This window comes from Carettochelys insculpta, chromosome 3 (assembly GCF_033958435.1).
Source record: "Carettochelys insculpta isolate YL-2023 chromosome 3, ASM3395843v1, whole genome shotgun sequence".
NCBI classification, from domain to species: domain Eukaryota; kingdom Metazoa; phylum Chordata; order Testudines; family Carettochelyidae; genus Carettochelys; species Carettochelys insculpta.
Genome location: NC_134139.1, coordinates 200,456,127 through 200,483,070, shown reverse-complemented (window position 1 = coordinate 200,483,070; position 26,944 = coordinate 200,456,127). Strand labels below are relative to the sequence as shown.

General features: G+C 46.1%; 1 protein-coding gene across 13 annotated transcripts in view; it reads left to right on the top strand.

The window, feature by feature from the left end:
* The first annotated feature begins 12,802 nt into the window (after positions 1-12,802).
* Positions 12,803-26,944, top strand: part of PKHD1 (PKHD1 ciliary IPT domain containing fibrocystin/polyductin) — a 455,042-nt gene continuing 440,900 nt past the window's right edge. For 12 of the 13 annotated variants that reach the window (XR_012645152.1, XM_074991417.1, XM_074991418.1 and 9 more), the window contains exons 1-5: positions 12,803-12,992; positions 14,431-14,578; positions 16,120-16,217; positions 19,103-19,247; positions 20,299-20,398. Coding sequence is in view for 12 of the 13 variants with exons in the window: in XM_074991417.1 (XP_074847518.1) it covers positions 14,541-14,578; positions 16,120-16,217; positions 19,103-19,247; positions 20,299-20,398 (381 nt within the window). In the remaining variant the exon portion in view is untranslated. The remainder of the gene's footprint in view (positions 12,993-14,430; positions 14,579-16,119; positions 16,218-19,102; positions 19,248-20,298; positions 20,399-26,944) is intronic. The other variant, XM_074991412.1, reaches the window with a different exon arrangement.

Here is a 26,944-nt window from a genome sequence, read left to right as displayed (position 1 = left end):
GGGGCCCTCTGCTGGCTCTCTCTTCCTGTGGCCTGAGAGAACGTAAGCTCTCCACGTGCTCTCCAGCCGGCAGCTGCGCCTGCGCACGCTGCTGAGGGAAAAGGTCAGCCGGTGGGAGGCCAAATACGGGGCAATTAGCCCCCTTTAAAAAATAAGTCGGATGCCTTTCTGGCACCTGAAATACAGGGCTGTCCTACCCCAAATGGGACAGATGGTTACCCTAAGTAAAAGATGGTAAAATGGAGTCAAGAAACGTAAAGAGGAAGGTGCCTACAAAAAGTATGTCAACACTTCAATAAAAGACCCCATGACACGGCTGTGTCTGGCCCAGGTCAAATGACTCAGGCTTAGGAGCTAAGACTTGCAGTGTAGATATTTTGGCTGGTACATGGGCTCTGAGACCCTTGGGGCTGAGGAAAGTGACTGGGGCTGACACTCATTGGTCCAGGTTTTTATTACACTGCCGTCTTTAGGTTTTATACAGATGACTGAGGAGCATCCTTCGCATCATATGGCAAGACTGGGTCACAAATGAGGAGCTTAGGAACAGAGCAGGACAAGAACCACTTGATGTTCAAATCAAGAGAAGAAGGTGGGGATGGCTAGACCACACTCTCAGAAAACCATCATCCAGCCAGCATAGGCTGTCAAGTTCTCCAGTGGAACCTCCAAGGAAAATGCAAAAGTGGAAGACCTTGGACAATGTGGAGATCTACTGAGACTGAAGGACAACAACTGGGTCACTCCTGGAGTCAGCTAGAAGTTTTGTCCCGATACAGAGTAAAGTGGAGGAGACTTGTAGATGACCTATGTGCCATCTGGAGAACAAAGGGTTAAGTCAAGTAGACATGCCTTTAGTAATCCATAAGGGGGTCATCGACAGGAGGAACTTCAAACAGAGGATGGAGTCCTAGCTGCATTAATATGTAATTGCCCAGCTCTATGTTCCTAGGTATTTAAAAGGGTATCATAAGGCAGAGGGAGGGAACTTGTTCTTCCTTGCCTCTGAGGATAGAACAAGAGGCAATGGACTGAAATTGCAGCAGGGGAGGTTCAGGTTGGACATTAGGAAAAAGTTCCTAACTGTCAGGGTGATCAAACACTGGAACGAGTTGCCAAGGGAGGTGGTAGAATCTCCATCACTGGAACTATTTAAGAAGAGGTTAGAGAGATGGCTTTCAGGGATGGTCTAGAAAATGCTTGGTCCTGCCATGAGGGCAGGGGGCTCGACTCGATGGCCTCTCGAGGTCCCTTCCAGTCCTACTCTTCTATGATTCTATGATTCTAGGTGTCTTATGGTGGCTTGAGGCCACCAAAAATAAAGGCTCCCCCATGTGCTACAGTTTCCCAATCTGCACAGTCCTGTTGACGCAGATATGATCCAGCCTTTTGTAGCATCTGCAGCCCCCTGCTGCAGCTGGTTCACCTGCATAGATGGGTTCTAACATTGCAAGGGACAGAATGCAAGTTCCATTGTGCTCTTTGGATCCCAAGTATGTTCATGGGGGAAATAAAGGGGCTGGGCACACTGCTCTGTCTCGTTCTTTTCACCTTCCTCAGCTGAGGCTGCCAATCGGAGCAAATTACAGAGACATTTTTCCAGTGTGAGCAACTGTCCTTTAGGTGTGTAGCTGGGGATCACGTTTCAGGGTCTCGTGTTGCATGTGACTGGTCCTTCAGGTGAAAGGCTGCCGAGCACAGCCCAGGGTCACTTGTAGAGATACTGTTGAAAAGCCTGGTGAGAGAGAACAAGGTGCGTAATGTGTAAATGAGGGACATGTTACCAGGCCAGACCCACATTTGAAGAAGCGGAGGAGCAATGTCTTGAACAAGAGCAAACATACTCGGGTGCGTCACCCAGTTTCGGCCAAGTCAGCTTCTGTTCTGTCCTGTTCATGTTCCTATACCACACCGGTCACTAGTGCGTGAATGCCATCCAGTAAGGCAGTGGTTTTGTCACAGCACACCAGGGAGAACTGTCCAGCTGTGCCCTGAAATTTTGTCAATTTCACACCCCTCCTCACCCCCCGTGGCTCTTTGCAAAGCTACCCTGAGGGGAAATGCTGACCCTGCAGGATCTCACAGCTGAAATGCTGCTTCCCAGCGCGAGTGAGCTGTGGGGAGCCCACTCCCACTCTCTGCTGTGACAAGAAGTAGGGAAGGATAGCAGGAGCTTGTTGGAGCTGGGACATGGGTTAAATGCCTTGTCCTGGTTCCCACAGGCTGGCGAGAAGGGGAGCTGCTTTCAGTGCTTACTCATTTACTCAACATCCCTAGCATGGCATTGAGCAGAGTTTGCAAATATGTCTGTGCTCACCGTCTAAGACGATGTATTCTGTGGTGGAGTTGAAATATGAATGCATTTGATCCTTGTTTAGCTTGTTATATGCACTACACCATTGCAAACCTCTGTAGTAAGACCATAACCATAGTAAATGTAAGTAAATGTGGCATTTATGAGCAAAGGATTCTGCTGAAAAAGTGGGTGTGCTGTGGAACTGTTTGTCCCATTGAAGAGTGCCGTGTTACTGACTAGGCTGGGAACCACTGCAACAGGGCATTAAGAGACATAACCACTCAGGGCAGTTGTTAGTCATGGGAGAGAGCTGCTGTGCAGTGGCAGGGCCAATTGTGAGGTGGCGGGAGGAGGTAGAAGGGCCATTTGGCCTTGGCCTCAAACTCAAAGGGGGCCTCAGATTTAGACATTTGTTAATTTTTGGGCATTTGATAAGTTTTGCAACTTGTTTTTAGGCACATCCCTCAATAATTGGTGCAATTGCAGAGAAAAAGGCTGAGCAATTATGTTTTACTCTTTGTCTGGCGTCTTATTTTATTTTCATGTCTCATTTTTTATGTTTACTATGGCCAGGGGCCTCAGGGCTGGAAATGGCCTGGGCCTCCTAGTGGGCCGGTGCAATGGAGTATTTCTTTTCTTCGTATGTTAAGTGTTGGTCTGTGTTCGTATTAGAATGCAGGCAGAAGAAAGGTAACTTGTAGTGGGAGTGTAAGGCAGAGGAGTTTGTAATTGCCCTTAGTTTCTGGGAGAATTCATTCTGTACTGTGACATCAATCGAGAGCAGTGGTTCCCAATCTTTTCACTAGTGAGGACCCCTAATTACCTCCCCAAAACATTTGCAGACTCCCAATCCCCCCCACCCCACCGAACCTGTTCGTGGACCCTCATCAAAGCCAGTTCAAGCTGCTCTGTATACTTCAGTAAATGAAAAGGAAACAAAAACATAGATTTTTTGGACAGCAATTAATAACATTATTGGAAGATATTTAATTGAAAAATAATGCATTGTAACTTTGCAATTTATTTACCACCTTTTTCTGTGATCATTTTTTCCTTTGTTTTTTTCCATGGACCTCCTGCAGTATGTTCCCAGTCCACAGACCCTATGTTCAGAACCACTGATCTAAAGCAATGATTCTCAAACTTTTTTTAAATAAAGTATTCCTTTAAAAATTATAAGTACCCCCCTCCCACTTCTCTTGAATATCCTTTAGGGGTCTGCATATCACTGGTTGAGAAACATGGTCCTAAGGTAATCTGAGGTCTTCAAACAAGTGCCATTCAACATTTCCAGATGACTGTACGCTTTGCAGGGGTCACATTTGTTTTGCTTACCACCAAGTTACACCTCACTTCAAAACAGCTTACAAAAATCAGCAAACGTCTCACAGATGACAACTTCTGAAAACTTGCTGACTTTCTACCACCCTATTATCAAAGCAATAAATTGGAAAATAATTATTGTACTTATATTTCAGCATGAGGCATATGAAGCAGTAGAAACAAATCATTATCTGAATGAAGTTTTAGATTGTACTGACTTTACTAGTGGCTTTTATGTAGCTTGTTGTAAAATGAGGCAAATCTCTAGATGAGTTGATGTGTCCCCTGGAAGACCTTGGTGTACCCCCAAGGGTACACATACCCCTGGTTGAGAAACACTGACCTAGAGTAAACCTGTACCAAGTGAGTTCTATTGCACCAGCAGAGCAGAGTAATTAACATGGTCTTGGACTGGGAGCTTTTGGGGTTTTTTTAGCTTTCTGTAGACCAGGCCAGGCACTAACCACTACTTGGCCTAGCACTGAAGGGGAGGGCTCAGTTCTGATGAGTTTACTGTTGTTTGATTGGCCTTTTCTCACCCAGTGTAGACACAAATTCTAGAAAATTCATCTTCTGGTTTACATGTGGTCCTGGGTATGTAGGGACAGGCTATTTCTCAGGATCATTGTGTTTGTTTGTGGGAAATAACCAGTGAGGCTGGAGCATGTAATAAAACTCATTATGGGAGTAAAGAGACTGTGGCTAGAGCCACGCCAATGGGGATTGGGATCCTTAGCTTTGATCCCTGCCCTTGCTGGTGATTTGCCTTTGAAGACAATGGAAACTCATTTCCAGGTCTTGCTCCACAGTGGCACTAGATTGAGATTTAAAAAAAACAAACAAACAAGGCCCTGTTGGATTTCATGCTTCATTCTGCTATCCCAGCATTGCTAATGCCCCTCAGATCACCAGCTCAGAGACCAATGAGTGTCAAAATGAAGCTTGGAAAATTCAGTTGAGCCGGGAGCCCCAACCCCCTAACTTCCTTTGCAGCTGGAAGCCTTCATGCCGACATCTAACCAGCTTCTCCAGCCACAGATAACTCACCCTTGGCTTTATTAGCAATTAATTCAAATTTTTAGCACCTTCTCTTTGGCCTTGGTTGCTAGGAAGCTTGAATCAACAGAGTAAGACTTGGTATTAATAGAAAGAGGTAGAAGCTGGGTGGGAACTCCACACAGAGCTGAAGAAAAATTCTGAGGGAAGGGCTCTTGCAGGACACTGGGGATCTTCTGTAAAATCAATAGTAGAGTATTTTGGACTCTGCTGTTCCACAGGTGTGGTCTGGATCCAGGTAGGTTTACAGACCACCTCCCTCTTTGGGCTTATGTTTCTCCTTACTACTTCTTTCTTGTCGCCTTGGTTTGCCTTTCTTTGGAGGGGATGTGTGTATGTGTAGGGGGCGTGAACAGTGAGGGCTGGGATTTAATTTTATTTATTGTTGCTCCTTTCTTGCTGGGATCACAGAAGGGTCAGCAATGCAGAGGCCTGTCCTGTGAGGCTCACTCTTGCTGTCCCAGCTGATGCATTCCCACAGCTCTAGTATGTGGCATGCATCCACCAGGGCTGCTCGAGTGGTCCATAATTGTGTCTTTCTGAGGCCAGTTGCTCCTGAAGACTGGCTGAGGGCACACCAAAGAGAGGGTTCTAGTAACAGTTAATTTCCAATGGGGGTGGCAGCAAGAGCTGGGGAAAGATGATTGAGGAGCCTGGGACAGGCCCCAGGCTCTCTCACCTGGCAGCTAGTTCCCCCTGCTCCAGCACTCCCAGATGGCTCCCCCAGAACTGCTCGGTGCTCTTCCCTGAGCATGTCTTCAAACCCAACTGCCTCCAGCTGCTCCTCTACAGCCCCCTGAAAAAGTTAGCAGTTCTCAGCTCCCTCCAGCCCTCCATTGCCAAGTACAGCATTTATACCCACCTTTTCCTCCTCCCACAACTCAGCTTCTGCTTAGCAAGCCCCACCTTTCCACGTCTTGCCCCAGGCACCCACACAACCGCCCTTCTCCCCTCATGGCTGCGTAAGCAGGGCCAGACCGGGTTCTCCCCTGCCACTGAGTGACTAGCTGGGGGAAAGACATGCTGAATGGACCATGTTTGCACTGGCAGGTGCTCCACAGGTGGAGCTGATTTGCCAAGAAGAGCAATTCTGGCTGGTTTTGGCCTACAGATCTCCTGCTACTTAAACGTGTGGGGATTTGCAGGGCCAGCACCAGACCACACCAGACCCTGGGCAATGTGTGCAGGGAGGCTCGGCTCTGGGCCCAGAAGGGGTGGGGCCTTGGGCGGGCAGCCAGCCCTCCCTGCTGCTCTGTCTGCCTGGCGCTCCTCCCCCAGAACGTCCCAATGTTGGTTCAGATCTATGGGGTGGTGGACACCCAACCTCTGGTTACTGTGGGCGGGGAGGCACCAGTCCTAACCCATGCCAGCCCCTGCTCAGCCAGGGCCATCTCCTTCCTGACATTGATGCAGGGGGTGGTGGGGAGGAGGGAAGAGCCGAGAAGAAAAAAGAGGAGCAAGTGGGGCAGGGAGCTGCTCATGTGGTGGGTACAGGGGGAGCCCAGGGGAGATGGCTCCTCTGCCCCCTGCCACCACACCCTGCCCTAGGTAATCCTCTCACTCCTCTCCATAGGATGTCTGGAGCAGCCCCTGCAGGGCCTGAGGCGCAGCCACTCCAGTTCTGGGTAATGGCTCCACATATTGCTCCCTGGCCATGCTGGTCTCTGGCACTAAGCAGCTGGCTGTGTGGTTTTTGTCAGCCAGCAGCTGAAGGCCGGGCTGCGGGCATGACACAGAGGGGCCCAAGTGGCCAGGCTGGGTTGTGGTGTGCTCCCCCCCAGCTGTGCTTTGAAAAGTGTGTAAGGGGGGTGAGTGGGGGAGGAGCGATGGCTCTTAGCTTTCCCCTCCCCCTGCACCTGTGTTTAGGAGGTAGGTAGGGACAGGACCTTGTGTGGAAGAGGACTAAAGATTTGGAGGGAATATGGGGGTAGAAAGGTGGGGGCAAGGTGATTAGGATACAGTGGGAAACTAAGGCAGGATCCCAAGGGAGCAGGAGTAGCTGAGGTGGCTGTAGAACATGAGGTAAGGAAGGGCAGGAGGATGTGGGTGGGGGTGCAGGCAGACGTTCCACTTATTTGTTATTGCTCAACCAAGGACCTCACCAGGCTGGACTGGGCCACAGGCTCATATCACACCAGGGCTGCGTCTACACGTGCACGCTACTTCGAAGTAGCGGCACCAACTTCGAAATAGCGCCCGTCGCGTCTACACGCGTCGGGCGCTATTTCGAAGTTAACTTCGACGTTAGGCGGCGAGACGTCGAAGTTGCTAACCTCATGAGGGGATAGGAATAGCGCCCTACTTCGACGTTCAACGTCGAAGTAGGGACCGTGTAGACGATCCGCGTCCCGCAACGTCGAAATTGCTGGGTCCTCCATGGCGGCCATCAGCTGGGGGGTTGAGAGATGCTCTCTCTCCAGCCCCTGCGGGGCTCTATGGTCACCGTGTGCAGCAGCCCTTAGCCCAGGGCTTCTGGCTGCTTCTGCGGCAGCTGGGGATCTATGCTGCAGGCACAGGGTCTGCAACCAGTTGTCAGCTCTGTGTATCTTGTGTTGTTTAGTGCAACTGTGTCTGGGAGGGGCCCTTTAAGGGAGCGGCTTGCTGTTGAGTCCGCCCTGTGACCCTGTCTGCAGCTGTGCCTGGCATCCCTATTTCGATGTGTGCTACTTTGACGTGTAGACGTTCCCTTGCTGCGCCTATTTCGATGTTGGGCTGAGCAACGTCGAAGTTGAACATCGACGTTGCTGGCCCTGGAGGACGTGTAGACGTTATTCATCGAAATAGACTATTTCGATGTCGCAACATCGAAATAAGCTATTTCGATGTTGGCTGCACGTGTAGACGTAGCCCAGGTGTTCCTACCCTGTGGTCTCTGCTGGGGCCTCTGCATGTGTTGTTGTGCACAAGGTGTCTACAACGTGCACCCTGCTGCTGTGTGTTCACAGATGGCTGAGGTACTTTGTTCTGTCCCTTTTTGAAATGGGAGTAGACCAAAACCCACTGGGAAACTGTTAACGTGGGCAGGGTGCACAGAGGAAATCGATCAGCACTGCAGAGAGCTAGAATGGGTTAATCACCCCCCTCCCGTGCACCCTAAATCTGCAGCCATGGGCCGCTACACATGTTATTGTCCCAGCTAAATTGGCCAGCAGTGAACCATGGGTCCCAAGGAAGGCAGTGGATTGATGTTCTTCTCATCTTTGTCAGCTGCTCTGCATTAAGTAACAGGAGAAGATCAGTAAAAAAAGATACTCAAAGCTGACACTAGCCAATGACTCTGTCAGCACTGATTTGGTTTCAGAGGCGTTCTTGGTAGAGATTGTTTGGACGGGAGACCAAGGAATTAATGGAGTGTGTTCACCAAGGACACAGACACTTTAGTGTCATACGGTTGCAAAGTATGGACCAGACTGCAGAGCCAGTCTTAACCCAACCAGAAGCTCAGCCAGGTGACCGCTGTGCTGAAAGGAGGAGATGGGTTTGCCTTGATGGGCATGACATTGTCCTGCTTTATAGGCTGGGAACCACAAGATAAAGCAGTATTGCGCACCCAGACTTAGTGGAAAAGCTGGAAATGGAACCCAGGTTTCCTGACACCCGTGCTGCTGCTCCAATCACTAGACCATGCTGCCTCCCTCGAGTGCACCCTCTTAATAACCATTATAATGGAAGTAGTTTTACACAGAGCCCTCCGGCACAGGAGGGGCTGCTTGGTTTGCCTTCAATCCTCAATTGTTGAGGGAAGGAACAGTTCTGCAGCGGCTCAGCACTGCCACCCAGTGGTGAGACAGGCACTCTTCATCCTCTAGTAACAGTCTATATACTATCAAAACAAAAAAGAGCAGTCCAGTAGCACTTTAAAAACTAACAAAATGATTTATTAGGTGATGAGCTTTCGTGGGACAGACCCACTTCTTCAGCACATAGCCATAGGGTCAATATTTAAGCCACAGAGTCAATATTTAAGGCACAGAGAACCAAAAATCGTAATCAAAGTTGACAAATCAGAAAAAAAATGTTCAAGGTGAGCAAATCAGAGAGCAGGGGGGGAAGGGGGGAGTCAAGAATTAGATTAAGCCAAGTATGCAAAAGAGCCCCTATAATGTCCCAGAAAATCCGCATCCTGGTTCAACCCACGTGTTAATATGTCGAATTTGAATATAACAGAGTTCAGCAGCCTCTTTTTCCAAAGTAGTGTGAAAATTTGGAAAGAGAGGCTGGTGAACTCTCTTCACTATTGGAAGATATTTAATTCGAAAATGAGTGTAACTTTTTGCAATTTATTTAAAAATTATTTTCTATTATCATTTTTATTTATCTTTTACTTTTTTCACGGACCGCCACCCCGACACTTCCCTCGCAGACCCTCAGCGGTCTGCAGACCCCAGGTTGGGAACCATTATACTAGGGTCATCAGCCCTATGTACTGCAAGCAGCAATGCTCCTGTGAAAGGCTTCTGTCCCACCACATATAGCAGCACTGTTTTCTCACTTGCCATTCCAGCTGGTTAGCCACTTGTGCACTGCCTCTGCTCTGGTGCACAAAGACATTTCATGAGGAGCTGCTGAAAGTGGGAAAATTGATTTGGATCCTTCTGGAGATCATCAAACTCCACCCTCCCCCTCCAGCTGGCGAAAGGCAAGAGGGTCTTGGGAGAGGATGAGATGAGGAAGTGAGAGAGGGACAGAGTACAGGCCTGAATTCACTTGATTTTTCAACATTGACACTGGGGCTGTGGGAGCTGTTGGCAATGGAAGCTCTGCCTGGATGTAGAGGCAGCAGGAGACAGCTGGCCCAGCCTCAGGAACAGATAAGGGCTGTAGGGGGATGCGTGGAGGATGTGCAGATTCACTACACAAGGACTCATCTGCTATCAGCCCTCTGTGGGCTGGAAGTTAAGCTAGTGGAAGGGAAGACATGGTATCACTTCCTTTGGGGGAGAGAACCTGCTCCTGAACATAGAGCAAAACCTGATCGTTTGTCCTGCCCTCCTGTTCAGTTGGGGGCAGTAGACCCAAGCACATAGCCTGTTACTTGGAGACCCATTACATTTTATGCTGAGAATCCCATTTGTGACTCCACCATAGCCCCTGTGGACATAAGGAAGAATTAGGAGCTCAGCTTTGTGTGCAGTGTTATACCTTTCTGGAGGGCTGTGCAAAGTGGTGGGTGGGCATAAAATTTCATAAATGGGGGGATGCAGCATGATCAGCTGCTGGGTCTAGGCTTCATCCGTCTCCTTAAAAATGCTGAAATGCTACTGTTTTTCTGTCTGTGTATTCACATTTATATACTGATTAATAAAGTTTTTACGTTCTACAGACTTCCTTTCTTACACATGGCACAAGACTTCCTCCCACCCCCAGGGGAACATAACTGAAATTTCCATTGGTTTGGATTGCATGAGATAAGCTGGGGGGGAGAATAAGGGGGCAGACAGGTTGGGGGTGCTAATTGCCGGGATGAAAACTGGGGCCTGAGGTGAAAGGTTTGCCGCCTCCTGCCTTAGCTCATAGTGTGACAGGCCCTTCAGTATGAGGGATCTGACTATTATGGCCACTGACTTACTTGAATTATTGCAGAGGCTGTGTATACTTCAGCACTCTCCTTTGAACCTGCAAATCTAGGTCCTTCTGGTGAGCTTTTCCCCCTTATAGCACTTGCCCACGATTAGATCCAAAATGCTGTATGAAGATGTGCAGATATAATTGGTTCTATTTTTCATATAGAGAAACTGAGGCAGAGAGCAGTTAGATGACATAGCACACTGGAAAGCCCACAGCAGAGCTAGGAGCAGGACACAGACTGGCTCAGTCCTCTAATGCTGCCCTGCCCCTGGGATCACACTGCCAATAACACTGGCATTGGAGGCCAAAGCTGCTTCTGGTGTCCGAGGTGAGACGTTTGCAGAGAACAAAATGCCATGGAACTAAGCTACAAGAAGACAGGGATTTAAAAAAAAACAACAGCAACAAACATTTAAGTTTGTTCACATATGAGGTTGTGTCTTTTCTCCACATTGTACATTCTGCCCCTGCCTGGCAATACTGAACATCAATGCAGTAGTTGCATATCCCAAATAAATAAGCTGGAGACACCAGCCTCGAGTGTTCTGATTAACGGTGTTCAAGGCAGGAAGATCTCCATCCAGGAAGCGGAGTCCTTTTGCAGTCTTCAGACATGCAAGGCAACCCCATTAAATGAATTAAATTAAATTGGACAAAGTGCTGTAGGAAGGGTGAGGCTCAGATACTGCTGGGTTGCCCTTATTTCTGCCTGGTAAGTGCTGAGACACAGGGCCCCTAATTCAGGAACATACCACATCTAACTGGTTCTACTATTGGGCAGTGGTGTGGAACACTCCTGAACAATGACCTTGGGTGATTTTCCATGGGGGAGGGGGGAGGGCGTCTCTGGCTCAAGGCCTGCGGGGGAATAGATGTAAATAGCAGGACTGATGAACCTAGATTTCACCTTTTTTTAAAGTGACTCTTCCTGTTTAAAGTAAGACTCCCTAGGAGTGCAGAAAACACAAGGGTGCAGCTGTGAGGGCTGTGGTAGTGTTGTTTAAAATTCCCTGTACTGTACCCCTAAATTTCTGTTGCCAGGTCTCCAGACAAGTGCTATTTGATAGCCAGGAGGAGGGGGTTGTGAGTAAACAAGGCCACTGTGCTCTAACGCAAGTGAGTTGCACAGCTTTAGTCCCTTGAGGGTGAGCCATAAGAATACGGAGTTAATCTGTCGCCAGACCTCTCTCATGTGGGCTGCTAATCCAAGAACATGGAGACTAGATCTTAGAGCTGCTGCTTTAAAGTCCTGGGTTTATGTTGCTTGTGGGAAAGGAAGCTCACCTGTAGGTGATAACAGTATGATGGCTTATGCTTATTCTTTCTCTATAGGCATCTGGTCACTAGTTGGCATCAGAGACCCTTGAGCAGCTCTGATTCCATCAGGCAGAAGGCAGCGGTGAAGCATACAGACCAGCCAGTACTTCATCCTATTAGGGGATACAAGGAATAGCACCAGGCTAATGTGCATCAGTTGCATATGGGTATTTAACATGTTTGGGGCCAGTTTTCACCCATCCTAGAAGTTGGGATTTTAGCTCTCTTTGCATGAGGCTCCCAGCAGTCTGGGACTGCAAATTTAAACAAAAATAGTTATTAGAGAAATATTTTCCCTCTAACTTTTTCCATCCAGGTGTGGATTGTTTTCCCCCTCCATGTGCAGAATAAATTTTAAAATGCACTGAGGCATGTGTGAATGTGTACTACAAGCATAAAGCGAAATCCTAGCTGTGGACACTCTGCTAATTAGCTGGGAGGCATTTGCAATCTGTTCTGAGTGGCTGTACAACGGAACAGCTTATAGGGACATTTGAAATCAGGAAAAAAAACTTGTTTTTAAGGCATGTGTTTTGGAATGTTATAAAACTCTGGGCTGCTCATGCTTGATGGACTCTTGTTGACATGTGACCCCCAGAGCTGTATAAAACCCTGTGGGGACAGCTCAGCTGTCTAGGTGTACCACTTTTTGATTTTTATGGTGGCTGGGTAATGTCACACCACTAATTAGCCCAAAATGTCAGAGCGAGCCTTGGTGAAAACTTCTACATCTACACCTAGTTTTGTATGGCAGTCATGGAAAACCACCACATTTCATCAGATACCATCAACATAACCCCTGTCTTACTTGGAGCTTGTCTAAAGTTCTTGGCAAACTCAGAGATGCTTTGGAAAGCCACGGCAAATTGGGTTTGAGATGTAAGTTTGCCAGAAAACCCAACCTCCTTGAGGAAAATGGGAGGAAGGTTGTTATGAAAATTACTTTCAACTCTGCTGACTGGTATTTTGGAAAATGTTGCTAGGTAGCTTAATTTTCATACATAAGCAATAGAAAAAGTACAAAATTGATTGATGTGAAACTGTGCTTGATATCACAACACGTATGAAATCCTATTTCAAAAGGAGAAAAATTCCATCTTGCTTTCCCCAGGGTCTTTAATAAAAGACTCAGAGCAAAATGGTTAATAGCATAAGGAGCTTAGATTAATTATTAAGCTTGCCCCATGGATAGCTCTGAGACAAGCATCCAACCTGCTCACAAACTAGTTTGGGAAGTTATAGTATGACATGATTCAGTGACCTGCAGAGCAATTAGAGTTAGTGCTTTGAGCAGCCTTTATCCCAGAAGAGCAACAAACTCATACCAAGGTCGCCAGCTCCCATGGGATAAAAGCAGAAGAGTTATTCAGAAAACAGAGGTATGTGTGTGCATCTCTCGTCTGAGCAATGGAAGAAAAGTGAATAGGGAAAGGTAAGGAACACTGTCTTTTATTTGAAATTCTTTCATGTGTATCACTTCAAATGCAAGGTCAATTTGAATACAGGTTATAGAGTCCGGCAAGTAGTGAATTGCAGTTGCATGAGGAACTGTGAGGAGCAGCCATCAACCAGTGATTGCGTTGTAAAGTGGAGGAGCTCTCACTGCCAAGGACAGAAGAAAAAAGTAGCTTGTGGATGTCTTCCATTACTGTGATAGTCACATATGAATAGCGAAACCCTAACAGAGCCTGGAAGCGGGCGGAGTGGATGAAAGGCAATACAGATTACCAAGCGTTTGTATATGTAGCTTGAGAGAACTTGCAAAGCAGCATTCACATTTTCACTTGCCGTGACAAAACGTTGTCGTGCAGGTAGGGCATGTGTGTATGTGTTAAGCACCCCTGAACTATGAAAGTTTTGTCTATCAAGAGCAAGTGTGGACGTACGCTAAGGACTTGTCTCTACACTAGAAAAGAATTTGACACATGTATCCCGAAATAGAGTGCTTAGTGTAGCCTTCGCCTTCCAGAGTTACAGCCCTCCCTTCCAGCCTCAGCTCTGTGGCTTCTGTGGAGAGGGAAAGACCTCTACTGATATTAAAATGTGTTGTGTGTTTTTATCTGTAGAACAAACAGGTGTTAATTATTATAAAGGTTTTATTTTACATGGCGCTTTTATCCGAAGCCCTTTGCAGTAGTTAGCTAAGGGTACAAACAACATTTGGGAAGATCATTAAATGGTCCCCTGAAACCATCAGCAATTTTCAAGTGGTCCTCAAAAAAAAAAAAAAAGATTGAGACTGACTGCTGTAGATACTGCCATAATCATCATAGTAAATTACACCTTCCTGTTAGCTCCTGGCTCCTCTGTACTCCTCCCTTCCTGATTTCTCCATGTATGAGTTGCAACCAAAGTTGATTTTTTGCAGATATTCTTAGACTCTGAGCCACTTCTAATTGTTCTCCCCTCTCCCACTCCAACCTCCCACAGTGAAATCCCCTTTTTCTAGATAAGGCATCTAAGAGCTAAATTGTACTTTAAGCCCCTAAAGCTACCACCTCACTTTATATGTGAGAGTTCAGGGACCAGACACCTAATTAGTGGAGCCAGGCCTGCCAGCCACTACTTAGGTGGGCAGCCTTCATTCTCTTATTTGTGACTGTCTGTGTGTGCACCTTAGAGGGGACTATCTGTGGATCATCCGACTGAAGCTCATGGACCACCAGAGAAGTTGATGAGGCTTTGAGTGCTGGTGTCTGCCTCGTGTGTGTGCTTAAGTGTTTAAATAGGGAATGTGGTGAAATGAGTCTCGCTGACACTTTTTTGATTCAGTCAACAGCCTTTCCTAGCTGGCAAAACAATGACTCAGGCCTGCCTTGAAGGCTTGTCATGTGAATAAGGAATAGAGAGAGGGTTTTTTTATGTTACAGGGAAATTATGAGGGCACAAAAGTCACATACTAGATTGGTGAAGATGTGAGTGATCTCAGAGAAAATCTCCCAAGCAGCTGGTGTCTGGGACCAGAGATGAACCCTTTGTTATGGTCCCTTTTGAATCTGGAGCTGCTGTTCTTTACAGGTGAGTGCTAGCAGGCAGAGGCTCTCAAATAGTCATTCTTGTGACCGGCAAGACAAAGCAAAGCTGCGGGGTCATTTGGGGGTTGCAAACTCTGCCTTTGTGGGAAGATTATGAAGCGTTTGCAGAAAGAATGAAGTTAGATGTCTTAGGCCACTGGTGAGAGCACAAGGGATTTCATGCAGTATTGAGGCCAGTATACAGAATGTGCTACTTTGCTGGCCCATGCTGAGGTCTGTAATAAACAGTGAATAGAGACTACTGGCGATGTACACTGCAATATTTCACCAACCCAATGCTCCAAGGCTGGGATACATAGCAGTGATTTTTTTTAGTGAACGACTATCCTCCAGACTGTAAATTCAAATACAGCCCAGACCAATGGAAGACAGCTGTTATTGTCATCTGATGGTTTTGTCTGGTAATTTTGGTGAAAATATTTGGATCCTACTCTAGTTCCTGGTGGAAACTTGTCTGTGTCACCAAAACCATTATCAGAACTACTGCTCTTGTTGATAGCCTCAGCAATGGTCCTGTTTTGGGATGAGAACTGCACTGTTCTCTCATTCATAGGTGGTCCTGTTAGGTCATTTGCTGGCAAGGGAAGTTTGCTCTGTTGCTGTCATTGCTGTGAAGAACTAGGAGACTTCATTCTCAGTTTCTAGCCTCCATTATATTTGCTCAGTCCACCTAAACACAAATCAGAACACCAGACTAGTGTGGAACACTGCTCCTTCATCTGGCTGTCCCACTAGAGAAGAGCTCCTTTGTTTCTGATCTCAAGGCCTCTATATAGTTTTGCAAGAAGACAGCTTATGGTTTAACCAGATTAGGTTATCACCAGTCCCTCTTTAAAACAGAACACTCTACAAGCTGAGGAAAGCCTCCTCACTGGGCCAAAGCAGTGGCTTCAGGAAGCTCAACATAGCAAGATCTAGATGTCTGTCTCATTTTCAATACAGACTTTGGTACCCAGGAGCTGACATCCCACTGGATTTAATATGTCCACCCATTCGTATTCATTCTTTGTGTGTGTGTGTGTGTGTGTGTGTACTTTCTCATGCAGTAGTGACACCAAGACCACTTACAGAGCGAAAGAATGAGTCTCCTCTACAACCTTAGCTGTGAGATGGCTGGCTTTTAGCTCAAACTGTAGAGGCTTATACACTAAACTCTAGCAATCACAGGTTTGAGTCTGTCTAGGGGATGGTATGGGAAAGTATTTAACCCACATACCTACTGTGTGTGGTTTGCTGTCTTACGTAATGGCAACTAGACCACTTACACAGAGGTCCTAGGTTTGAGCCCACCTGTGGGCTGTTATATGTGTACATGTTTATGTATTGCTAATTTTTTTAGTTCCTCTAGTTATGTTGTTTGGGATTTGTTTATTTAGGGAAGATGTACTTTAGGTTGGAATGTGTTGATAGTGAACCTTTAAATGCCGCTCCTGCAGAAATGGGTCTCAAGCATGGGCTATACCACTGTAAAGTTACATGCTGAACACAACTGGTTTGGTTGTCCTATTACATTTTATTCTCCAGTATCTGGGTTATTGTTGCAGTGGCATCTGCAAACTTATTCACTGAACCTAAGGAGGGCAGCCTTGCTGGAGGAACATGGATCACCCTGACATTGGAGGGTAAGTTTTAGAAGGCTGCTAGTAATTGGGGAAATCACTGGATAACACAGAGCACTCAGAAGTACAAGGGATCATCTGTGTTCTGAAACTCAAGCCTATAAGAGGGTTAAAAAAGAACTAGATGCTCATGGAGGATAGGTCCAGCAATAGCTATTTGCTAGGTTCCGTTTGCCAAAAAACTGGGAATAGGCGGCCGGGGATGGATCACTTGATGATTACATAGTAACAGAGAGTAAGCCGTGCTAGTCTATACACTATCAAAAAAAAAAGCAGTCAAGTAGCACTTTAAAGACTAGCAAAATAGTTTATTAGGTGAGCTTTCGTGGGACAGACCCACTTCTTCAGACCATAGCCAGACCAGAACAGACTCAATATTTAAGACACAGAGAACCAAAAACAGTAAGCAAGGAGGACAAATCAGAAAAAGATAATCAAGGTGAGCAAATCAGAGAGTGGAGGGGTGAGGGGGGAAGATCAAGAATTAGATTGAGTCAAGTATGCAGACTCAATTTTGTCTGCATACTTGACTCAATCTAATTCTTGATCTTCCCCCCCACCCCTCCACTCTCTGATTTGCTCACCTTGATTATCTTTTTCTGATTTGTCCTCCTTGCTTACTGTTTTTGGTTCTCTGTGTCTTAAATATTGAGTCTGTTCTGGTCTGGCTATGGTCTGAAGAAGTGGGTCTGTCCCACGAAAGCTCACCTAATAAACTATTTTTCTAGTCTTTAAAGTGCTACTTGACTGCTTTTTGTTTGGATGATTACATGTGCTGTTCATTTGCCCTGGTGCCCCTGGTTTTGTCCACTGTTAGACGACAGAATGCTGGGCTCGATGGACCTTTGGTCTGGCCAGTGTGGCCATTCTTATGGTCTTAATTGTTCATTCTTGCATAAAACAAAAGAAAAGAAAAAATACCCACATACCACAGCAGTCAGGTCCCCCCGACAATCATGAAACTGAGTTGAAAAAAAAAGATCAATACTGAGTTCTTTTTATTTGCCTTCAGCGTTCTGAGCATTTATGATGAACTTCTGTTAAGATTGCCATGTTTTCTTTGCAATCATAAGAGCTGGAAATGTACTTCTTTTAATGAAATTGGAGATTTTCATATTGAAAACCATCAGTTGTAATGTGAGGTTTGTGATAAAATCACTCCCCATCAATGTTGTCAATCACCAAGGCCATAATCATCAAACCTGGTTGCCTAAAATTAAACATATAACTAATGCTACTTACCTCTTATATAGCAATTTTCATCAGTACATCTGAAAGCACTTTACAAAAGAAGTCAGAATCATTATCCCCATTTTCACAGACAGGGAAACCGAGGCACAGACGGGGCAGAGTGAGTTGTCCAGGGACACCCAGGAGGCCAGTGGCAGAGTAAGGAATAGACCAGCTCTCCTGAGTCCCAGTCCAGTGCTCTGTCCTTTAGGCCATAAATAAATGACCTGATTTTCAGAGATACTGAGAGCTGACTTCAAAAGGAGTTGCAGCCCCTCAGCATCACTGATGGATCAGGCCATTTGTATGTGCCTGAATATGTATTTTGGCGCTTGTGGTTGGCACTCAAGTTTGAACATTTTGGCTTAGTCATACATAACTGTATGAAATATGTGGAAAGCAGGTGTAAAATGCCAGGGTGCAAGGCAGGAAAGAATGAAGCCCAGTGCGAGTAGAATGCTCTGTAACAAAATGCATGGGAAAGGCTGCCTGGTAAATGGTAAATATATAAAACAATTCACCCCAAAGAACATACATAGCTGAGTCAGAAGCTGAACCATGTTTTAATAAGAAAGAAAACACCCCACACTTGGTTTTAAAGTCCTTGGTTATGGGCAGGCACGACTGTTCAATATCTTCATTAATGATTTGGATATTGGCATAGAAAGTACGCTTATTAAGTTTGCAGATGATACCAAGCTGGGAGGGGTTGCAACTACCTTGGAAGATAGGGTCATAATTCCGAATGATCTAGATAAATTAGAGAAATGGTCTGAAGTAAACAGGATGAAGTTTAATAAAGATAAATGTAAGGTGCTGCACTTAGGAAGGAATAATCTGTTTCACACATACAGAGTGGGAAAAGACTGTCTAGGAAGGAGTACAGCAGAAAGGGATCTAGGGGTTCTAGTAGATCACAAGTTAAATATGAGTCAACAGTGTGATGCTGTTGCAAAAAAAGCCAACATGATTCTGGGATGCATTAGCAGGTGTGTTGTGAACAAGACATGAGAAATCATTCTACTGCTCTACTCTGTGCTGGTTAGGCCTCAGCTGGAATATTGTGTCCAGTTCTGGGCACCCCAATTCAAGAAAGATGTGGAGAAATTAGAGAAGGTCCAGAGAAGAGCAACTAGAATGATAAGAGGTCTGGAGAACATGACTTATGAAGACAGGCTGAAAGAATTGGGCTTGTTTAGCTTGGAAAAAAGAAGATTGAGGGGGGACATGATAGCGGTTTTCAGATATCTTAAAGGGTGTCATAAGGAGGAGGGAGAAAACTTGTTCTTCTTGGCCTCTGAGGAGAGAACAAGAGGCAATGGACTTAAACTGCAGCAAGGGAAGTTTAGGTTGGACATTAGGAAAAAGTTCCTAACTGTCAGGGTGGTCAAGTACTGGAATAAGTTGCCAAGGGAGGTTGTGGAATCTCCCTCGCTGGAGATATTTAAGAACAGATTAGATAGATGTCTATCAGGGGTGGTGTAGAGAATGGTCGGTCCTGCCGTCGGGGCAGGGGACTGGACTCGATGGCCTCTCGAGGCCCCTTCCGGTCCTAGTGTTCTATGATAATCTTAAGTGCACAATGCAAATGTTTTAATGTGTTGTCAGGACTACTAAAGGGCCTTAACTTACAAAATGTTTGTGGATCGGTTGTTTAGGTCTGACATCTCCCCAGCAACAGGCCATGGACTCCACCAATGGGTCTTGGCTGGATGTGTTCCTAGTGAATCCTGTTCTGCCTCCAGTAGGGTGTGATGTCCATCCTGTATATTTCGATTTGTCCATCATCAGATGCAAAACGAGGTATGGTGCTCTATTAAAGAAGGTTCAGAAAGGACTTTTTAGGCAGAAGATGCTGTATGAAAACTTGTGAGGATGTTTTCTTATTGTTTTCTCAGTGCATGTTAGCTTCAGTGCCTATTTGTACAGGAACATGAAAAGTCTACCAGGAGTCAATGGCTGGAAAGGTAGAAAAATTCAAAAAGGAAATAAGGTACAGCTTTTCAATAATCAGGGTAATTGACCAGTGGTACAGACACCAAGAGGTGTGGCAAATTCATCATTTGAGGTCTCTTTGTCCAGACTGGATGCCTTGCTGAGGGAGTTGCTCATTCCCAGCTTAGTGGGCTCAATAGCTTTTGTACCTTATGTAGTGGGAAGAATAACTCTTTCATTGCAGGAATCACAAGGAGAAATTTTTTAAGCCTGTGTTCTTCAGGAGGTCAGATTTCCTGATCCTAACGGTTTCCTTCCAGCCCTGAGATCTCTTAAGCCAAGTGAAAGACTCACTGCCCCCACAGCTGGGGCAAGTTTGGAGTAAGCAGAACTTTGAGCATCTTCTGGAAACTGGGGAGTGTGCAAAATTCATTCTTCTTGAAGGCTTGTGCATATGGATTGAGTCACCTGTGTTGGGTTTGGGCTGAAATCCAATCCAGGTGGCTAGACTGACAGCTGAACTCACCTTTTGCCCCCAGAGGTGGTCCTTCTGGGTTAAAGTTGGGGTATACTGGCTGGTGATGGCAATTTACGCAGCTGCTGCCCATGCTATACTTCCTATATTGTCCTTTGCAGGGCTGTCATACTGGTCTCTTCTGGGAAGCGGTTCACATTATCTGGGTATCATAGCACAGTTTCCTCCTGTGCTGATGTTATTGGTCCTGCTCCCAGACCCCTGTTCTGCACTTGCTTATTTGTGTCTACCTCAGTGTTCTTTTGGCTCCCCACCTCTCCTGAGGAGTGACCAGTGAGGTTGGCACAGCTCTATTAAAGTCAGTGTAGCTGCACAGATTTACACCAGCCAAGGATCTGACCAACGTTTAACTTTAAAACACATGAGCGGTTCTTTCCTTTGAAGGTCCTCTCTGCAGGAGGGACTGTACCAGGTGGAGGTGATTGCTAATGGGCAGATGATAAGCAACCTGAGTGGGATGCCTTGTGACAACTGCACTTTCAAGGTAAACTCCAAGGAGGGATGGGAAGAAATGGCTGAAGATGATCCAAAGAGGGCTGCAGCTCCGGGTAACAGGCTGATGCTGAACAGAAGAGAAATTAGATTGACTGTTGGGTGTGGAAGAGATTCTGAAAGTGCCCCCTGCTAGGCTGGGGAGAGTCGGGGGAAGAGAATGGCTGCCCTGTTGATTGAATTATTTAAAACTAGAGTGAGAAATAATTTATCACTAGGTTCCCGGGTAGGTGCCTAGTGCCTCCTATCCAGTCCCAACTTTTCATATGTGCTATCTGGTCACCCTGTTACCAAGGGGTAGATTAGATGACCTCGGTGGTCTTTTTCTGTGACTATGTGGCAATATGGAACCTGTCACCCTCTTTTTGCATTTTTAAGGCATACAATGGCAGAGTGCTACTATAAATATTAATACGCAGGTGTCTAGATGCCTGATCCTGTGAGGCTATTTGTAAATACAGAGAGTCTCTGTCCCAACACATTATGGTCTAAATAAAGAAACAGCAGGAGGGGGAACTGGGCACAGAGAAATAAAGGGAGTTCCTCAAGGTCCCACAGCAGGTTATTGGTATAGGATAGTCTCCAGAGTTTTAGTACAGTTCCCTTTCCATCAGACTACTCTGCCTCTAATTGTGCGTATTCAGAAGGGAGCTCTGTAGCCTGATCTATAGATTGTGTATTAATTATACTGCTTGTTTAAGAATTCACAGTTATCACATTGAAGGTTGCCAGGTTTTTGTTCCAGATCAGGCCCAATATTATTGAAATTACTGCACAGATAGGAGCCCCAATGAGCACACTACATTCATACAAGACCTTTTCTGTATTTACAGTAATGTATAAATACATTTAGTATCATCATCAGCAACCATGGGCTCAGCACCCATTGGTGTCCAATGCCTCCCTCTCTATTTCCTTCCATCTTTCCCCGTCCAGTGCGGAGTGGCTCAGTTTCTGTAAACTAGCTCTGCAACAATCTACTATATCACCTACCCATTCTCTGTGGGGTCTGCATCTCCTATTCAAACTGTCCATTGTGCTGAATACCAGGGTCTTGATTTTTTGTTCATTGTTCATTCTGAAGATAAGCCCAAATAGTCGTAACTTCTCTTGTATATAACCTTCTGCAGTAGGTTCTCTTTCGGCTGTATCTTCCATTATAATTCCTCATTAGTGACCTTCTTCATCCATTCTATTTTCAGGATTTTTCTGTGACTCCTCTCAAATGCCAATATCCTTCTCTTTGAATCTTTCATTGTCACCCATGTCTCCCATATGTACAACATGGTGCTGAATACACGTTTTCGAGATGCTCAGCTTCCTTCCTAAGCTTATCGCTTTGCTTTTCCAAATCCTATCTGTCGCCTTCAAACTTGCTCTTGCTTTCACTGTTCTAGTTGCTGTTTCCTTCTTACAGTCTAGAACATGTTTTGTTGCTTCCCAGATAATGTGAACTTCTCTGCGTTCTCTAGTTCGATCCTGTCTATGCTGATCTTCCTTAGGATTGCCTTATCTCCAAATTTGGCACTTCGACACTCATCTGACCAACTCACCTCCTTCATCCAGGCTTGGGACTGGCATGAAACCTCTAGAGGCTTCATGGTGGAGTTTATTACATTTAGCAGAGTCATAAACACCCCAGCTCAGTAAGGCAGCTAGAGATATTGCAGAATGTCTACTGCCCATCTATAGGCTCTAGCCTGCTGGGGGTGGGTGGGAGGGGGCACACGTGGCATTTTTCCCATGGCGCGGTATTTCAAAGGGGTCCAGAGCTCTGGCTGCTGCCACTGCCAAAGTAGCAGCAGTGGCGGCCATAACTCTGGATCTAATTGAAGTGCCATGGCAGTCCTGTGTGCCGCTGCATGCAGCTGTGAGGGAGTGCAGGGTGGACACAGTGCCGCATCTGGGGGCACTGAGGGCTGAACACCTTAGACCCTGCCCCTTCAGCCCTTGGCTCCACCCCTTCTGGGAGGCAGAGCCAGCCCCCACACCAACTTGTCCTGGAGCTGCCTCAGCTGTCGTCTTTGCCATATACGCTCTCACCATCCCTTAACGAACAGCCTGAAATGTTATCCACTATCTCCCTCATCACCATCACCTTCCATCTGATCTGAAGTGGCCATCACTCTGGCACCTTCCAAAGGCACTCGTGCTGCTGCCTAAGGCCCACCGGCTGGGATACAACCTTTTATAGTGTAGGGTTTCTCCCTTCTTCCTTGTTTGTACATCCTCACCCTACTAATGCTGAGGTGTCATTAGTATATTAATGTGTTCAGTTGACCATTTATGTCAGTTTGTTACCATGGCATTCTGGGAGTTAGACGTTTGTAGATGTTCCATCCCAAAGCTGATGTTAGCTCATGCTCCAGTGAGAGGCTCGTGTTGCTGTGGAGAAAATTGTACCAACAACACTTTATACGCAGTTCCCTAAAACCTAGGGGTTATCATTGAGCTGTTTATATGGCCTGGTAGTTCCTTGCCCAGGACTGTCCCAAGTGGAGAGCAGTAATCTGTGAGAGGATAGTGCAATCTGAGAGGTCCCACTGCAGTGCAGGTGAGGAGAGATGGAGGAGAAGAAAAGAGCAGCAAAAACTGCCCCATGCCCCTCCAGCAGCTACCAATACCTGCCCCTCCTGTGATAAGACCTTCGGCTCCAGAACTGGGCTGGTCATCCATTAACAGACTCAAATAGGAGTGTGACATGAAGACATCCTACTCATTATCATGTGACCACCAAGATAGAGACTTAAAGCCTTTATTAATCGTCAACATTCTCATGAGCATGTCTTTACTTTATTTTGTCTCAACTGTATACAAACAAAATAGATTATGGAGCCCTCCCCCACAAACAGTTACCCCCTGGAGGAGTTGTGAGTGGTCAAAAGACAAAGTTCAAGTAGGCAGCTAACAGCCTGTCACAAAAGATTCCAAGAGATGTCTAAAACATTGAGTCCAAATTCCTCAGACCCGTCTACTTCTTTTATGTTAGTTATTCCTACACTTACATCACCACGTCAATGAAAGAAAAACCATGAAACAAACACTTTTAAGGCATTCTTTATACAGATGTGGTTTTGTAGCATCTACAGTTTCATGGGCCCTGACTCTGTCTTTTTCCCCACTTGCACGCATGTGCAAGCAACGATGATGACGATCACTTGTTGCTGAGTACAATCATTTTTGTTTTTACAAAACTGGAAGATGCTTGTATGAGACTTCTTTTAAAGTGGGGAGACTGGTGCACAACAGTCCCTACACTGTCCTTGACAGATTGTGGGCTGGAACCAATGACCCAATGGCCTGGACACCACAACAATTGGAAATCCAGCTGTTTTCCACCTTCACAGCTCTTATAACATTACACAACAGTTTCACTTCCATTTTGCAGTTATCCTCCATCTGCTTTGCCATTCAGGACTTCTTAGATCACACTTTGTCAGGAACCGCACCCTTGACTATTCTGCCATGTGTGACCCTAAGGGAGTACACGACTCCAGGAAGCATCACTCTCAGGGTCACTGAAATGCTCAAGCCTCTCCACGACGACAAGGTGGTGATCTGATGCAATTCAACAAGGAGAAGTGTAGAGTCCTGCACTTGGGACGGAAGAATCCCAAGCATTGTTATAGGCTGGGGATTGATGGGCTAAGCAGCAGTACAGCAGAAAGGGACATACATGTTATGGTTGATGAAAGGCTGGATATGAGTAAACAGTGTTCCTTTGTAGCCAAGAAGGCTAACGGCATATTAGGGTGCATTAGGAGGAGCATTTCAAGCAGATCTAGAGGCCTGTCCTCGCCTACAGACAGCCTGCCAACCTTAAACAAATCCTCACCAGTCACTACAAATCACAAACCAGTGGCTCTAGGCCTGGAACCAGCCCCTGCTACAGTCCTCACTGCCAACTCTGCTCACATATCTACACCAGTGACACCATCACAGGACCTAACATCAACCATACCATCGGGGGCTCCTTTACCTGCCCATTTTCTAATATAATATATGCCATCATGTGCCAGCAATGCCCCATGGCAATTTACATTGGCCAAACTGGACAGTCTCTCTGTAAAAGAATAAATGGACATAAATCAGACATCAAGAACAGTAATGTACAGAAGCCTGTGGGTGAGCACTTCAGTCTCCCTGGACACTCAGGGGCAGATTTAAGGGTGACAGTCCTGAAACAAAGAAATTTCAAAAATCAAATGGAGAGAGAAATCTCTGAGCTGCAATTTATTTGCAAATTTGACTCCATTAATCATGGATTAAACAGAGACTGGGAATGGCTCGTAGCTTACAAAGGCAGCTTCTCTGCTCTGGGTGTTAATATCTCTCCATTAGACTCCGACAAAGGCTCACATCCCCCTGTCTGATCGGACTTGTTTTTAGCTCTCTTGATAAGCACTATTGGTACCAGGCCAGTTCCACCTTGCTGAATAGACGTTGTCAGCTCTGGCCCTCCCTTTTACTGGGATCCAACTCTTTAAATACCCCTCTGAAATGCCCCCCCCACTCATGCATCTGATGAAGTGGGTCTTTGCCCACGAAAGCTTATGCTCCAAAATCACTGTTAGTCTATAAGGTGCCACAAGACTTCTTGTTGTTCTTAAAGAGGATGAAGAGAAACTGTTCTCAGTGGTGACACACAGCAGAACAAGGAACAATGACCTGAAGTTACAGAGTGAGAGGAGTAGGCTGGATATTAGAAAAACTACTTCACCAGGAGGGTGGTGAAGCACTGTAATGCGTTGCCCAGAGAGGTGGTGGATTCACCATCTCTAGAGGTTTTTATGTCCCGGCTTGACAAGGTCCTGGCTGGGAAGACTTAGAAGGGGTTGAGCCTGCTTAAAGCAGGGGGCTGGACTAGATGATCTCCTGAGCTCCCTTCCAGCCCTGTGATTTTATGATGCCTGGAGAAGACATGGAAGCTTCTACACGCGTGTGTGCGTGCACACACACACACACACACACACACGCACACAAATAGAGATAGACTTCCCTTTTCAGACACTTACCCCAGCACGTCCGAGAAGACACACACAATCTTCCTCCTTGTGGTCACTGTCCCCTTTCTCTGCCAGCTTTGTGCTGGTTCAGTGGCCATACAGATTCTACCTTTGGCAATGCACAACATAATCACTATTCCATCCCAACAACTGCGGCTGGAGCACCTGCCTACTTGCTAAAAATGCCCCTCTCCAGGAGAACTTTTCTTGGTGTGTTTCCACTTGTGGCTGATGCCAGAAAATGTAACAGAAGAAGCATTCGGCTGTGCTTTCTCTTTCTGCATATCAACTGCACCCATGCAAGGGCTAAGGAGGGCACGGATACCTGAGTTGTCTTCCTGTCTCTACCTGAGAATTACTGTGGCAGCTTGCAACAGCCATTTACCTTCTCAGTTCCCCATGTGTTAAGAAAGGATGATTCCACTTGGCTCCTTTTTTAAAACTTTCAGGCTTAATTCTGCTGCCACAAACATCAATGAAGAAAGCCTCTGTCTCTCTTCAGCATGCAGGGTTGGGATTTATAAAAGTAGTGTATTATTATTATTATTGTGTCGTATTTTCACCTTGAGTTGAGAACATTGAACCCTTGCAAAGCAGACCCTCAGTTATAGCTGTTGGCTGGATAACAAACCCCTTTGTGCTTGTCAGTTCTGCCTAGCTTTTTTCCAGTAGTGAGCGGGAGAGCCCGACATGTTCAGCAAATTGCATATAAAACCTCACAACTCGTTGGGTGGTTCAGCTAGCTTAAAGAATTGATGAAAAATCACCAGGGGATGTTGTTAATGAGACGCATTCCAAGCTAAATAAAACACAATGTTTCTCTTTGTTTTGGGACTGGAAACCTGTGAGCCATGAATATTAAAAAATTAATTTGGCCTCTCCTGCAAAACCCGCTGCAGGCTGTGACAAGCCTGAGCTGCTCATAGATGGTTTTCCTATCAGCTGGTGGCTGCTGCCTTGCTGCTGTGAGCTGCCACTGTCAGCCCTGCTGACTGTTGGGTGGTGCTGACCACTCTTCTCTGTGATGACCAGCAGCATAGAACAACCTCGGTGCTAATGCTCATTGATTATTTAGGCTGTTCAGTCTTCAGCCTGGGAGGGAGATGAAGGCCAATGGCTATCCAAGAGTGTGATACTATGTTGCGTCACATGGCAGCCCAGATTGAATCAACGTTGCGAAGTCCAAGAAAGTCTGACTCTGCTTCTGCTGGGTCTTATATTGCTCCAGGGGATTCTCCGAGAGCTTGACAGCAGAATATAAGTGCATGTCGGGAAGGGAAAGGGTGAAAAAGGGAGAGTTGGCTAGGATCTGAGAGAGAGACGGGTGTGGGTACAGGGAGAGAAAGTGAGAGTGTTGGAGGTCCCTTACTTATGTTTTAATAGTGATAAATTCTGGTCCCATTGAAATGAATAGGCATTGTCCATTGGCCTAAACTGAATCAAGATTTAATCCCTTGACAGCGTAGCCTCTATCTGAGGCTAGATTCACCAAGATATTTAGGTGCTTAAAGATGCAGATGGGCACCCAGTAG